This window comes from Miscanthus floridulus, chromosome 11 (assembly GCF_019320115.1).
Source record: "Miscanthus floridulus cultivar M001 chromosome 11, ASM1932011v1, whole genome shotgun sequence".
NCBI classification, from domain to species: Eukaryota; Viridiplantae; Streptophyta; class Magnoliopsida; order Poales; family Poaceae; genus Miscanthus; species Miscanthus floridulus.
The window spans coordinates 91,232,997-91,248,230 of record NC_089590.1 but is presented as its reverse complement, the minus strand read 5'-3'; the positions used below and the strand labels follow the sequence as shown (position 1 = coordinate 91,248,230).

Here is a 15,234-nt window from a genome sequence, read left to right as displayed (position 1 = left end):
TGCACAGCTAACACAGTGGAGCGGCAACTAATCACGTCGGGGCCTCAAACTAATCGCCTAGCTAATCCTTTTTGGCTGGCTGTGGGTGACATCGTGACGACCTGTGCCTTCCTCCCCTGCCAGCGGTGGTGACATGAGGGCGGACGATGGCAACGCATTCATTCATGCTCAGTGGGTGTCCGGAACCGCTCCGCTCCGCGTTTTTTTTTTCAGCTCTGTTCTGTGTTTTTTTAGTTAAACGATTTTAGCTTCATGCACTCTGTTCGAGAAAAAAAAATAATGGAGTTATGAGAGCACCTAAGAATGTGCTCCACGAACTCCAGTTTTTTAAAGAGCTGCTCTACGGTGGAGTTTGTGAAGCAGTCTCAAACATCCTCTTGCATCTGACTATACATGTATATATCTATCTAGGCCTAGTTTAGTTCCTCCTCAAAAATTTACTCTCTATCACATCAAATGTTTGGACACATATACATGAAGTATTAAATATAGACTAAAAAATAACTAATTACACAGTTTGCAACTAATTTGCGAGACGAATCTTTTAAGCCTAATTAGTCCATGATTTGATAATGTGGTGCTATAATAACACATGTGCTAATGATAGATTAATTAGACTTAATAAATTCGTTTCGCGGATTACTGATGGATTCTGTAATTTATTATTTTATTAGTATCAAACACCTCATACGACACATCTATGTAACACCCGATATAGCACACTAAAACTTTACACCGGATTTAAAAAGCCCTGGTATATCTCTCTAGCCATGACGCAACAGCGACCCGGAAAATGTTAGCAACCCAAGTTGCGCGGTTCACTTCACTACGTGGAGATTGGGCAGGCAGGCCAAACAGATACTCCGGCTGCCATGACAACGACCACATGGAGGAGGACGAGAAGAGGACTATAGGCGAAACGAAACAGGCGCAATTCAACAATTCAACCGTAGAACGTTCAAAGTTCAAATGTGACATCGCAAGAAGCATTCGGTAATAAACTCGTGACAGTTCGCTTACAGGTAAACTGAGCTTATCAGTGAGCCAACAGTATTTTTTTCACGACAAACCAGCATCCACCGAACTTATCAACCCAAAAATCAACCTGTCAACCGGCTCAAGGATCTGTATATTGCCGAGGGACACCTACTACTAGCCTTGTTGAAACGACCCATAGCCTGTTCGGTTGGCTGGTTCGTATCGTTGTTGGTTCGTAAAGAAGTACTGTTGGCTGATTTATATAAGAGAAAAATATTATTCTAACTAAAAATTTATAATTATTTACGATAAGCCGCTGCCTGTGGTTCTACCGTCCCGTCCAAGTACTCCTGCTATCCAATTCCAGCCCAACCGTGGTATCCAAGGGTTGGCAGGACGCAGAGGCATGAGCTCATCAAGTGCCTTTCCTCCTGCTCTCGTTTGTCTAGGCAACAAGTTAATGGCTCATCACGTGGATTCAAAATCTGAGGGCTACGGCCGTAGGCTTGCTTGCAACTGTTGCCAAACTCTTGACCATGTGGCCGTAATGACGAGCTGGCGTAGGAGTATACTCCCCTGTGCCCTGTCACCCTGCTGTGTGTGTATTTGGCCACGTTTAGTTTCAAAAAGTTTTCCTAAAAAATGCTACAGTAGTCATCATATCGAATCTTACGATATGTGCATGGAACCTTAAACGTAAACGAAAAAAAATTGCACAGTTTAGTTGGAAATCGCGAGACGAACGTTTTAAACCTAATTAATTCATGATTAAACACTAACTACCAAATAAAAACGAAAGTGTTACAATAGCCAAATTCCTAAATTTTCGTAAACTAAACGCGGCCCTTGAAGTAGGTTCATGGTCCGACAGGGAGGCATGTGAAGGTGACAACTGACGAGTCAGTGAACGGCTCTCTGTTTCTCCTTTGCTCATAGATAGCCCAAGCAGAGAGGATTATGGCTACAGGGCATGTGGAGAGAGATTCCCCTCTTTGGGACGGCTACCGTCTGGCTATGCCTCTGCTCTGCTGGCGTATAGTGCATCCATGTGGATAATATTCAATTCCAAATGGCGTCTCTTCGATCATTTTTTCTGTGCTCCGACGTGCAATGCTGACGTGACTTGAAGGGGGAAAAACAATCGGAGAAAAAAAAGGCGTTCTGAAGCAAATTTATGGTGCTTTTAGCAGAATTTTCGGTGTTTTATCAACAGAGGGAAGGAAAGCTATAGAAGAGCAACCTCAGGATCATGGCCCCCTTGTCCTTAAATCCGACTTAATTTATTTTTTTTATCTAGAATAGTATTTTTCTCTATTAAATTTCTCTAAATTTCTTCAAATTCCTTCGAACAAACAGGCCCATATCATACCCAAAAGGACTCTGCTGCTGCTACGGGTAGCCACCCTTTTCTTTGCTAACGTGTCCTACTCTCGAAAGCTTAAGCACGCAGCCTGCCAATGGAGAACCAACACGAATCCGGGAGGTTACTCAATTACCTGTAGGTGAAGCTACCGTCTTATTACTAATAAATATATATAGTATTATATATACACGATCATCCATGGACCATTGGGCATCTATGACAACGGAGAAGAGACAGGGCAAAGAAAGCGCAGGCAGCTGGGGATAATGTAAACTTCTCCCCCCTCGTGAAATCTGCATCATGACCTCGTCATGGCGACCAAAGAAACCAGTGTGTTTTCGGGGCCGGCTTGCCCCAGATTCTACAACAACAATACGTTCGCAGCCAGGGCTTATAAGTCATAGTATATTTTTTTTTCTCATAATAAATCAGTATTAATCGGACTTATCAGTCCAGAAACCAATCAGCGAACAGGCTGAATATCATTACGCATATAGTGGACCGGAACATGAATGAATTTGGCAGCTCCGAGCCTCGACGAGAGATTTTTTTTAATTTTAACACTTTTTAAAAACTAATTTTAAATATAACACGGTCGGGTTTTTTAAACTAACACCTATGGCCACGTCTATTGTCTTGGCGCGGCCAAATGCCTGTGTCGCGTCATGCATGGTGGCGCGGCAGAGGGCTGACGTGGCGGCGACCGGAATCGTTGACCACTGACAGGGCAGGGCCTGCCACGCCACCGATCTTAGCGCGGCACTGCCGCGCCCTGATCCGTGGCACGGCAGAGCCGAATAAATATCACGAGCGAGCCCCCCGCCCGCACCTGCCCGCCCGTCCACCGCCAGCGCCCACACGTGGCCGCGCCACGAACGCCGGTGTGTCAAGGCCGTCCGCTCCTAAGGTACGATTTCATGTTATTTTGATTATTATTGTTTTAGGATAATTATTGATTTAGGATAATTAGTAATATAGAATAGTTAGGGTTTTAGGATAGTTAGGTTAGTGAATATAGGATAATTAGTAATATAGTATTGTCGGTGCAGAAAGTGACCAACTAGTAAATATTTATAGTTTTATTGTACGTTATGATCGGAGGTGGCCTAGCACTCAATGACACAGGATTTATACTGGTTCAGGCAACGTGCCCTATGTCCAGTCGGGGTCTGTCGGTGACTTTATTGCTGACCCCAGGTGCTCGAAGTCTATAGTGGGGTTATAAACAAGAAGGAGAAAGGAGGGGGAGTACAAGAGGTTCGGATGGCTCCGACCGGAAGGGTTGCAGTCGAAACTTGGTGGTCCTGCGGTTGGGAGTGTTGATGTCGATCTAGTGAGTCTGAGCTTGAAGAAGTCGACCCCCCCTCGTTGGAGGAAGCGCATCCCCTTTTATAGATGAAGGGGGTGGCTTTACAGGTGAGAGGGGGAGAGTACAGATATTTCTAAGCCTTGCTGCCTATGGTGATGTAAACTGGATAATAGTTGACGTCTCTCAATACTGTCGATGTCGCTGTAGGATGTCAGATGTGCACGGGGGGTCGAGCTATCTTCTTCTGGAAGGATGGACGCCGGTACATGCAAATACTTCTAGATGCTTAGCGGCATGTGAGGAGCCGTACTATGTTCACCCGGTATGGCAAATCATCGAGCCCATACTACGATTGACGTCTAGAGACACGCGGGGGGGCTTACCATATAGGAGTTTCGTGCAAGGTATGGTTCCTGGTACAGTGGTGTTGACTTATAAGCCATGCCTTGTCTTTCTCCGCACGCCTTCTGGTTCTTTCCGAGCGGGCGTCCCCGGTTGGTTGGTCCCCAGTCGGTTTTGGCGCGCCAGTCGGAGAATAGCGATGAGCAGGGTTTTCTATGAACCCCGGTCAGAGACACGGGGTCGAAGTTAGAGGCAGTCCTTGGATCAGGCTTTCCGAGCAGAGGCCGTGTGAAGGCGGCCAGGGCCTGAAGCTAGCACTCCGATCGGAGAGTCCATTCGGAGTTGGCATGAGCCTGAGGTGCTCCGGTCTGAAAGATGGGCCGAAGGCGGCCAGGGTCTGAAGCGAGTGCTCCGGTCTGTTGAGTTCAGACTCTTGGGCCGGTCCAGAAGAAGAAAAGACCGTCCTTCTAGACCGAGCCTTGGCGTGGAAGCCGGTCCCCGAGAGAGCCTGGGTTTATGAACCCAACAAGTATTGTTATTGATTTATGATAGTTAGTGATTTAGGATAGTTAGGTTAGTGAATTTGTTTGTGATTTACGTAGGTAGTTTTTAGGTTTGAGGTTAGGATTTTGGGTTTAGGAATTGATTAGGTATTTATTATTTAGTTTATAGTTAGTTATTTAGTTAGGGATTTTGGGTATAGATACTAGTTTACAAATATCGGTACTTACTAGTGTGTGATACGTCAATTTTGATGACTTCATAAAGTTTCGTCAAATGCTTATATTCCTAGTGAAGTTGTTTATGTTACTAGTGCGTGATATGTCTGTTAATTTTACTTTGAATATATATATGTGCTTTCATATTGCATAACAAGTAGTTCAAATTTTGCAATGCTGCATAATGTTATTTTGAATTTTGTTAATTTAAATACTCTAACGCTTTATTTATCAATTTGTAACAGGATGGCCCCCCCATGCAGCACCCGTTGTACCCCATTCTTGAGGTGGAGTACGACGACTAGCACCGAGCACACATCTTGAGTGACAACGACGCAAAGGTGGCCTTGCCTCCTTTGAGGCCCCACACGCACACCAGGGCGCACCAGTGGGACGGGCGTTACGCGTCGTACATATGGCGTGCCAGCTTCCTCGAGCTTATCCGTGTTGTCAACCACGATCTTCCGCCCCTTGACCCAGCACTACTTACTACAGCTGTAGATAGGTGCGAGTGCATTCTTTATACGTAAACTTTCTTGTAATAAATTTGAGGCAACTAACAGTCGTTCTATTCTTATAATAGGTGGAGGCCTGAGACCCACATGTTCCACCTACCTTGTGGCGAGATGACCTTGACCATGCTAGACGTGAAGGCTATTTTGGCCTTCGGTTGGGGGGACTTACAGTGAGAGGGATAGTTGACAACGATCACTAGAGGGAGCTGGTGGCTCAGTTTACTGGCTTTCTTCCACCGGACGACGAGGCTTCCAAGAAAAATAAGTGAGTAATTCAAGCATATTTAATACTTGCATTGCTTTCCTACAGCCATCCGGTCTCATTTTGTTTGATCAATTTCAGAAAAAGTTCCAGTGTTTCATCGTCCTGGATCACAGAGTGCTTTAATTACTTGAACCCATAGGATGAAGAGGCTCTAATCGATAGGTTCGCTCGAGTGTGGCTCTGGCACTTTCTTGGTGCTTTCCTCTTCCCAAACACCTCGGACAACACCATCAACTGGATCTTCCTTGACATACTACGCCAGTCGTGGGAGAACATAGCGGCGTATAGCCGGGGCAGCGTAGTCCTGGTATGGGCATATCAATAGCTATGCGTTGCCTGCCGCCGTACCTCAGGATATGCGAACCTTGGGGGTTGCTCCTACCTACTCCAGGTTTGGTGTTGGGAAAGATAGCCCGTTGGGAGGCCCCTTAATAATAGTTTACCTGTAAGTACTTCGGTTCACTATATTCTTCAAGGCAATTACATATGATGAGATTATCAATGGCTAATTCATTACTATGTTCAATGCAGCAATAGAGTGAATATGATACACTCCCTACAGCTCTGTATATCTGGACGGAAGCTGAGTTAGTTAGAGGGAATGCAAGGCACAAGTACAGGGAGTACACGGATGGTCTCGACGTCCTGACACAGCACTAGGTTACGCTCTCTTACTATCATACATGTGTCTTGTTTGATGTACACTATATCACAACCTAACTCAATTATGAAATTTCTGGTGGATTGGCGTCCTTGGGATGTTCTGGAGCTCCAGTACTATCTCAGTCTTGTCACTAGGGGCGAGTCAAACAAGTATCGCTGCAACGTCCCTCCTATTTTCTTCCATGTGGTCGAGATTCACTTGTCCATCAGGGTCTGCAGACAGTTTGGAAGAATAACAGGCTGTCCACCACCGCTTTACTCCAGCAACCAAGCATTGCACGGGTGTGTTATCGATTAATAACAAAGCTATATTTAGAGGTATGTGGTACAACTAACATCGTTTTGTTGCAGGTATGACCGCAGAAAAAGGTACAAGACCAAGGATTGGCGCATGACACACAATGCGTACATCCATTTGTGGCAGAACAGGGTACGACATCCGGTCCATACGGGTCGTCCACGTGACCCGCACACCTTCGACGAGTACCTACAGTGGCTTCACAGGTCTACGAGGACACATATCAAGCCCCCGTACACTGAGGAGGCGAATAACGAGGACTTGGAGGAAGATGTCATTGAAGATGTGTACGACATTACCACTAGGGAGGACACATAGCTACAGAGAGCCCCGCTTTAAAGATACGTGGTAAGATACTTGAATGGTACAATTTGTTATCCTTTTAGTATTAAGTATGTGTACTAAAACTGTCCAACCGCATTTTTGTACCCAGGCGACATAATTGTCAAGGTTGTCCAACGAAGCAGCGTTTCGGCTTCACGAGTCTAGAGGGCTGGGGCCAGGCGTTCTCGCTTCTTTTGTGGAGGTAAACATAAACTTGTCCGTTCCGAAAATATTTGTTCAGTGTATATGCGTTTGGAAAATGCACTAACTTTAACGTCTACTTATGCAGAAGGTGAAGAAGAGCTGCAGAAAGCTAGCTCAAAAACTGAGCTACATGGACACTCCTTATGAGGAACCACCACTCCCGGTGCGATCGGGTGGTACATCTTCAACCTCTTTGAGGACACCAGTCGGTTCTTTTCAGCAGATGACAAGTGCCACTTCCGCGGTGCGTACACCACCACATCATAGCGCTGGGAAGGACCAGTGGGACGATTGGGCGCAGGACGAGATCGGCATGTCTCAGCTAGGTGGTGCTCCGCTTGGTACCCAATGAGCCTCACAGGTACTAACAAAAGTAGTTTCTTTAAATACGTATGCTCCATGAACTAACGATCATAAAAAATTATAAGTAATCATGTGTATCATATACTTGCAGGGTACGAACCGTACGCACCGTCGATGCGACCATACCGACGTTGGCTACACTCCCAATGTGTTGCCAACAAATCCGAAGAGACAGAGGCGTCCGAGGGATCCGTACACTCCTGGGTCTTAGTTTGTTAGGTCAAACGAATATTGGCGTCCGAAACTTGCGGGGTTATTTGGTTATGTTATGTCAAACTTATGTCAAACAATGAAAATGTTAAGTGGTCAACTTGCGCACGGACCTCATTTATTTGCTTCATATTCGTTTCTATGCGTCGCGGCAGCACTGCCGTCGTGATTAGCTTTCCTGGCGTCCCAAGATACTACACAACAGATGAGCACCGAAAAACAATTGAGGATCGTAGCTTTATAGTTGCATTTCTATCTATTCTATGGAGCTGAAAAGATAGACAGGGAGGAGGAGGCCAGAAGTCGAAAGCATCTGATGAACTTCCACGATGAGTGCGTACGTATATATCCTATGAGTTCTTAAGGAGCAACACCACGAGTCCACGAGTGCTTGTAATCGATTGATTCACCTATAATTAATGTGAGAGGCGTGCAAGGGGGAACTGAAGACCAGTCATTACGGTGGTTAATATGGACGGCCGTTGAAAGGGAAAACACATGAAACATACATCTGAAACGCGTAAAACATCCAGTTGCAAAAGGCTCGTCAATACGGAGCTCGACGTCGACGCAGAGTTCGATGCCATGGAGTGACGGGGTAGTCACCGGTGCGAAGTTCATTGGCGGCATAGGCCTCGGTAGTGGCCGCAATAGGTGGATGGGCACGTGGCCGCGGCGAGTGGCGGAGTTCCAAGCACAAGGCACGGTGAAGGCGCTAAATCGTCCAGGTACCGCCGCGCCATGCGCCGTGGCGCGGCACTGCCGCGCCAAAATTGGTGGCGCGGCAAGCCCTACCCTGTCAGCGGTCAGCGATTCCGGTCGCCCCCACGTCAGCCCTCTACCGCGCCACCATGCATTGCGCGGTACAGGCATTTGGCTACGCCAGGGCAATAGGCGTGGCCAAAAGTGTTAGTTTAAAAAAAACTTTAGATTTAAAATTAGTTTTCAAAAAATGTTAAAATTAAAAAAAAAATCCTGACGACACGTGTGCAACCCAGCAATGCAGTCCGGCAGGTGAATGCACCTGCCGGCTTCGGATGCAAGGCACCGGCAAAGAAGTCAAGAGAGAGGTATTCTCTCTTGTCATTGCGGTGACCACCGCTTGGATGAAGTAGGAGGCATGCATTTGTTGGTCCAAAACTACGCACAAATCCAAGAGAGATTCGGGCCAAGACATCGGGATTTCACGATCGGTTTTTCTGCGATGCCTGCTCATGCATCAATTCCATCCTATCTCCTCCCCTTTTGGCGTTCCTTTAAAACATTTTTCCACTCCTTTGGATTCGGACGGTTCATTCGGCCTCTGCGTGTATAGCGGAATCACGCTTCGTTAGCTTTTTGGTGGCCCGGGAACCATCAGTACTCCATGCGCCCGATCAATGCATCGCAATCTCCGGCTTGCCCTACAGCGAAAACGATGCCTGTCCCAAGAAATGCTGCCCAGGCACCCCTGGCGTCCCAACAAAGTCTCCTCTCTTCTTCAATCGTCTGCGAGGACGGCAAGCCTGCATCAGATGGATCGTGAGCTCGAGCATAAAACCATATTTGGAAACAGGAACAAGGGTACATACAGAGTAATTAATCTCTGGACTCTGGAGAGTTAACAACAGCAGCAAGCCAGCAATGTACCTAGCTCCCAAGTACCAGACGGATTCCACAGAGCATATTTCGGACGAACAAACTTACTGCAAAATTAGCTGCGCAATGGACAGTTTACTGGGAGCTGTACTCCACAAAGGTGCGAAGGCATCTTTCACTGGATCAATGCGGGTAATCGTACAATGCAGGGCAGCACCAGAAGGTACTTTATGTGACACTGCCGACACGGACAAATGCAGCACTGGTCGATGAATGAAGGGCCCCATATATATATGATATAAAGACACATGTAGATTGCAATACCAAACATTTCCTTGTGCTTTTCTGAAGTACTAATATCTTATAGGCTCTCAAAAGGCAATAGTAACCTAAAGCACAGCGAATAGGATACACATGCCTTACCATCCAGTTTCCTAGCATTCGACCAAATGCTTTTCAAAGCTAGCTAATAAACAAAACATACAGCATGTGCCATCGTGTAGCATTGCAGTTGCAGGTCATGCTTTGGGCACCAAAGATCGCACGAACTAATGCGACTCTTTCACCCTGACAGTGCATCAGTAAGTACAAGCATGATCAAAAGGACGATATGTACACAAACCGGTCATCAAGAGGGCATGCATACAAGCACTAAGCTCTACCGCCAGCTTCGGGGTCATCTGTATCCAAGCCTCCGTTTTGTGCCATGAGCATTCTGTACACCCTTCTAGAGCATTTGTCACCCAACCTTTTGCATTCATCACCCAGGCGATCTTCCCACTTCAAGTCGCTAAGCAGACGTTCCTTCTCGGCAACCTGTTTCAGGGACAAGTTAACAGCACAAAAGGGCATAGTTCCTAACTTTTTTGATCTTATATGAACCCAGGGACGGCACTCACGGTTTTACTGGCATCCATATATTCATTTAGAAGGGATCTCATACAGGGATACTTCTTCCAGATTGCAATAGCATATCTTGGCTGGATGTCAGGGATCACGATTAAAGCTTTTAACCTGTCAGATATAACACATGTACAATGGTTCATGACCATGATAGCCAAATAGATGGTGTTCATCTACATGAAACTATTGTAAAACAGAACTGAAGAAAATAATGAACTAGAAACTAAATCTCAGTTATTTATTTCAAGGTAAGCTTACTATTTCAATTGGCTTAGTTCAAAGGACAAATCAGAATACTACTAATAAGCAAAAAGAATTCAGGAACCTAGTAGAAAGGTTAAGCTAGACACTGCATATGAGAAATCTCATCAGTAGATGAATGAGTGACTAGATTTTGTTCCATTACAAATCAGATAAAATTGTACCTAACATCATGCAAAACAGCAAGAGGGATAGTATTGAAGTACTGATTGTAGACTATAGTGCATGCTGAGGGTGGGGGTGGGCGGTGAGGTGGTGGTGGTGGTGGTTAGCAAAACAGAAGACAGTCAATGGAGATCTGGTTCGGTATTTACTTCTGCACAACATACCAGGTGTCGTTCTTCGCCAGGTTTTTATGAACAAAACTTTTAGGGATAATTGCACCATTAGCATGCACAGATAACCATGTTATTGGTTTCCTGCAAAAAAAAAAAAAAAAAAAATCCGAGAGGAAATTAATCAAACATGGAAATGCTCCTGGCAGCAAATAGAACTGCAGACCTGCACTAAATGCATATCCAGATCACATTGCCAGAATAAACTACATGTCAAGGATTTAACCTATCGTGTCATTTAAAAGGATTAGTGGTACATCCATCTAAAAGAAATATGCACATGCCTGCTGAACTAAAAGAACTTGGTAAACACGTATGAATTTCTATTTTTTACTTGTCACTCCATTACACCAATGATAAATATCAGAGGTTTTACTGTTCCACCTCATCAAATATTTCCATGCATCAAAGGGAATACAAGTTTTCAATTAGGACATCAACTTTTATCTTTGCTACTACGATGTAGGTTCCAACAAAACAGCATGATAGCAATGGACTCATTGACAGCACAAAACATTGACCATACATAACAGTTAAGCATAGGGGGGAAAACTACAATGCATCACAAATTTCTAGATTCACTAGAAAAAACCAACAAAGTTACTGAACTTATCTAAGTAAATGTAACTTGCCTGAATTTGCATTTTGCAAGACTAGACGTCAGGCCAACAAGGTGCTCTACTACTTCAGCTTCATCTATGCATTGCCTTGAGTGAACATTAATATAGTGTGTTGCCAGTTTGCATAAAACCTATACAAAGAATAGATGAAACGCATCCCAGGATAATAAAAGTTCATCATGAAAAAAAATGCAAGAAATGCAAACAGACCTCTTCCACTGGTGGACGTCTCCAAGTATTTAAATGGTTCTTGTATTGACTTTGCTCACTGACATGACAACAAAAGGCATTTTAATTTTAGCAGATTCAGATGGTCAAAGTTGGTTACTTTTCCTACTACACAGAAGTTACCATGCACATTCCTCACAATCCAAAAAGCCCACAAGGTGATGCACAGTGAACAGCAGCCTTATCCATATCCCAACTCCCAAGGTTAATTGAGCTTAGGCTCTTACAGATAAATAACAATCAACTCCATAAGCAAGTTAATATCTTCAGGGCATAACATATCTTGTTATCAGATGAAAAATTTAGAATATTATTGGGGACCACCTAGTTGTCACCCATTGTCGTTAAGAAAAGAAAAAATGGTGCCCTCATTTCATTCTTCCATCAATTTGCGTCCTCATTCACCTGGCACTGAACCTTATCTAACATTACTTTATTACATGGCAATGCAAGTAAACTTTTCTCCCATCCCTTCTATTTCATACTAAAAACTCCAGTTGAAAAGGGGATACCATAATTCACTAGGTTATGGTTTGAAAGACTAGGCCCAAGACGAAGCATAGGGAAGATAGAAAGGTTACTTTTGATCAAACATCTTGCATTCATCCCCCCCCCCCCCCCCCCCGCCCCCATGTCCAAAAATAAATAAGTACTGAATGATAAGAACTGAATTAGCCAACATGTTGTTTAAAAAGGTTCAGAAGGTTTTGTTAAAGTTTGGCAGTGAGCACAACATGCAAAGATTAAAATGTTTTTTTTTAAGGCCAAACTAGAAACAGTCAAACATATAATTCAGACTATAGAGAGCTCACCATTTGTTGACGTAGTTCATCAATTTATTAATGATGTAGCAAATGGTGAATCCTGGGTATCCATCACGAACTCTTTGGACATGATCAAAGAACAATCCGTTGCTTATAAGATTACAAAATTCCTCGGCTTCAAGCACAATTGCAACATATTTCACTTCTGACAATGGATTTTGGTTCTGTAGAAAGATATGTCACGCTACGATTTTAGGATATATTATTATGTGGTTACTTTAAAAAAGAAGATACGATGTTAAAAGGTTAGAGAGGAACAAAGGAAACATGTAGCACCATATCACAGCTATCTTTAAGATCGGAAAATGCCTGAGCAATATCATCAGGAACATCCAACTTCCATAAAATCGAACCACGAATTTTATTCTTAGTAGGTTCATAGGAAAGACCATTCTCTGTCAAACTTGAAAGAAGAGGACCTGTTAAAAAGACACAGATATATTAGTAGTGAAAAAATATGGAAATAGCGAATGGCGATACATGGTTTTTTGTGATACAACTTAATTCACCATACTCAAACAGACCTCCAATGAAGCCCCTTTGGATAACACTGTTGTCAATCTCAACAGTAATACATTCTAAAGCAAGTTTTCCTGATTCCCACTTCTGAATTGCTTTTTCCATTTTCTTCTTCTTAGCTAGCTTATCTTTCAAAGCTTGCTTCCGTAGTTTATCTTCCTACAAAATAACCAATATGCGCTCTAATAACCTATCTTATGCATGAATAAGCATATTCTTCTATGAAACACTTGCTGAACCTGTCGCTTTTGTTTTCTTTCTTGCATCAGTTTGTCTTTCTCCTCCTTTGTCAGTTTCTTCCCTGCCTACATAATTTGCAAGAATGTCTCATCAATTAAACTACATGTCTTTAAAACTTGAGTCCCCTCTTGACAAAAGCCACACCGGTTGTCTTTTCTGCTTCGCTTGCACATGTTGGGCATCATCGTCCTTCTGGCACATCATCGCTTCCTACAAAGACATGGTGGTCACTTGATTACAATTAGGCGTGTTGATATATCTAATCTTAATCACTAGGCACTAGGCATGCGCATGCACAACTACTAAGTTTTGCCTTTATTTATGCAATGAAGCATTGTTTTTTCTTGAACAACATATAATGTTTCTACTTATGCAAGAATACATTGCGTTCAAAATATGACATATACATCCATAAACAGAAATGCATATAAGTCAATACATGTTTTCCTTTTTGTCAAATGAATTCAACCACAAGGCCAGGCTTTACCGTATTGCTTGGCAAATTGATTGAAGGCTCCCTTTTCATGATGTCATCATCCGACTCATCGTCACTATCAAGTGATATCAGAGAAGTAACTCCTGCGAAATAGAAACTAGTGTCATTACTAGCAGACTGTAGACAAACCATGGTGAGTTTAGAACCGAGTGTTATTGGGGTAAAAAAAGTGATGTTTTTTTTTTCATCAAAATCACATGGAAGTTGCTGGTGAGTTACAAAGATAATTCCCAAAATCTAGAGCTGCATCGCAATTCTTTTTTTTAATTACCTTAACTTAATGTAAGCTGAAACATAATAGAAACAACTCTATTCTATTAGACAAAAGAAACCATCTTAAGTGAACAAAACCAGTGTACCAACAAGATTAGTACTGTAGTAGATTCCACATGTCATGACTCAAATAAAGAGCAAGCAGCCATAAGGGAGGACACTTTACCAGATCCTTTTTGTGCAGGCGGAGCAGATGACATGCCAGGGGCAGCAGGTGGCCTAACCGAGCGCGGGGAGGCGAAGCCCGGAGTGTCAACATCAACACTGCCGACGCCGGCAGAACTGGGCACAACCGTCTCCGGTGACTCGGAGAAAGCGGCGCAGTCAAAGATAGAATCGGGCCTGTCGGTAACAACATCACCAGGGGCTGATGGCGCCACGTCCTCGTCCACCACAAGAACCGGCACCATGGGCACCGAGGAGAGCTGCCGCTTTGGCGGTGACGGGGTGTCGTCGAGGTCGATGGAGACCGAGGAGCGCCGCCGCTTTGGCGGGGACAGTGTGTCGTCGAGGTTGATGGGGCCCTCCGCCGCGGGCAGAGGGCGCTTGTGCCGGGGCGGGGACGGCGAGAACGCGTCGAGGAAGTCGCGGGAGGAGATTCCGGAGGATCCGAGGGACCGCTTGCAGGAGGGAGGGGAGGCGAGGCCGTTGTCGTCGTCGTCGTCGTCGTCGTCGTCGTCGAGGATGTCGACTACGGGAACGGAGGACGCCATGGGCGAAAAGCTGGGTTTGGGGATTCGCCTAGCCGAGGCGAGATGGGGAATTTTGGATTTTGGATTTTGAGCGGTTTGGCGGGTTAGGGCATCCGGGCCCCGGCCGCGGCGCCGACTGCAGACTTGTCGCTGCTGGCTCTCTCGCTGCGGAGAAAGGAAGGAAAGCTTCGCACGCGCCAGCTCGTGATTCCGTCCTACGGCCCAGCCCAGCTCGCTCATTCCCGCCCGCCCTGCCCACTTTCCCACGTTCTCGCCCCGTGGCAGCCCAGCCCAGCTCGTGTGGGCAGGCGGCGTTGTAGTCCGTGCCACCGCAGCCCAGCTTGTGCGGACAAACGACGCGTTCCCGCCCGCCTCCTCACGTTCCCGCTCGAGGACCCCTGCGTGCCGGATGGAAAAATAAGAGAAATAGTAAATAAGTGGAGGTAAAGAAAATAGTAGCAAAAAATAGTGTGTAGGTTGTATTGAACACAAGAGGTAAATATTTTGTCTAAGGTATAAAATTTTATATTATTAAATTGTATCAGACCGTTTTTAAGTCAAAAGAAAAAGCATTCCATCCTCACACGAATAATGTTCTAGACCAAAATAAACTTCGAAAAAATCTCTTATAGAATATAAAAATTGTATTTAACAGAGAAAACAAAACACAAATATAAAAGAAAGAGTGGAATAAAAAATAATAGTCAAAAGA

At 44.6% G+C, this 15,234-nt stretch overlaps 1 protein-coding gene across 1 annotated transcript; it reads right to left on the bottom strand.

Moving 5' to 3' along the window:
• Window positions 1–9,462: 9,462 nt before the first annotated feature.
• Window positions 9,463–14,625, bottom strand: LOC136493961 (crossover junction endonuclease EME1-like). The gene is made up of 12 exons (XM_066490086.1): window positions 13,997–14,625; window positions 13,549–13,640; window positions 13,206–13,271; window positions 13,061–13,126; window positions 12,827–12,980; window positions 12,579–12,721; window positions 12,291–12,466; window positions 11,461–11,518; window positions 11,263–11,381; window positions 10,625–10,714; window positions 10,031–10,145; window positions 9,463–9,947 (listed from the first exon to the last, which is right to left on the bottom strand). The coding sequence occupies exons 1-12, from the start codon at window positions 14,541–14,543 to the stop codon at window positions 9,783–9,785; spliced, it is 1,791 nt and encodes a 596-aa protein (XP_066346183.1). The 5' UTR covers window positions 14,544–14,625; the 3' UTR covers window positions 9,463–9,782.
• Between the last annotated feature and the right edge of the window lie 609 nt (window positions 14,626–15,234).

What these genes read in the sequence shown, in the direction of transcription:
- LOC136493961 (XM_066490086.1), bottom strand. Translation starts at nt 14,543, where the DNA reads ATGGCGTCCTCCGTTCCCGTAGTCGACATCCTCGACGACGACGACGAC. An exon ending in CGAAGCAGAAAAGACAACCG is followed by an intron (nt 13,127 to 13,205) that starts GTGTGGCTTTTG and finishes CAAATTATGTAG; the next exon opens with GCAGGGAAGAAACTGACAAA. An exon ending in CTGGCGAAGAACGACACCTG is followed by an intron (nt 10,146 to 10,624) that starts GTATGTTGTGCA and finishes TATATCTGACAG; the next exon opens with GTTAAAAGCTTTAATCGTGA.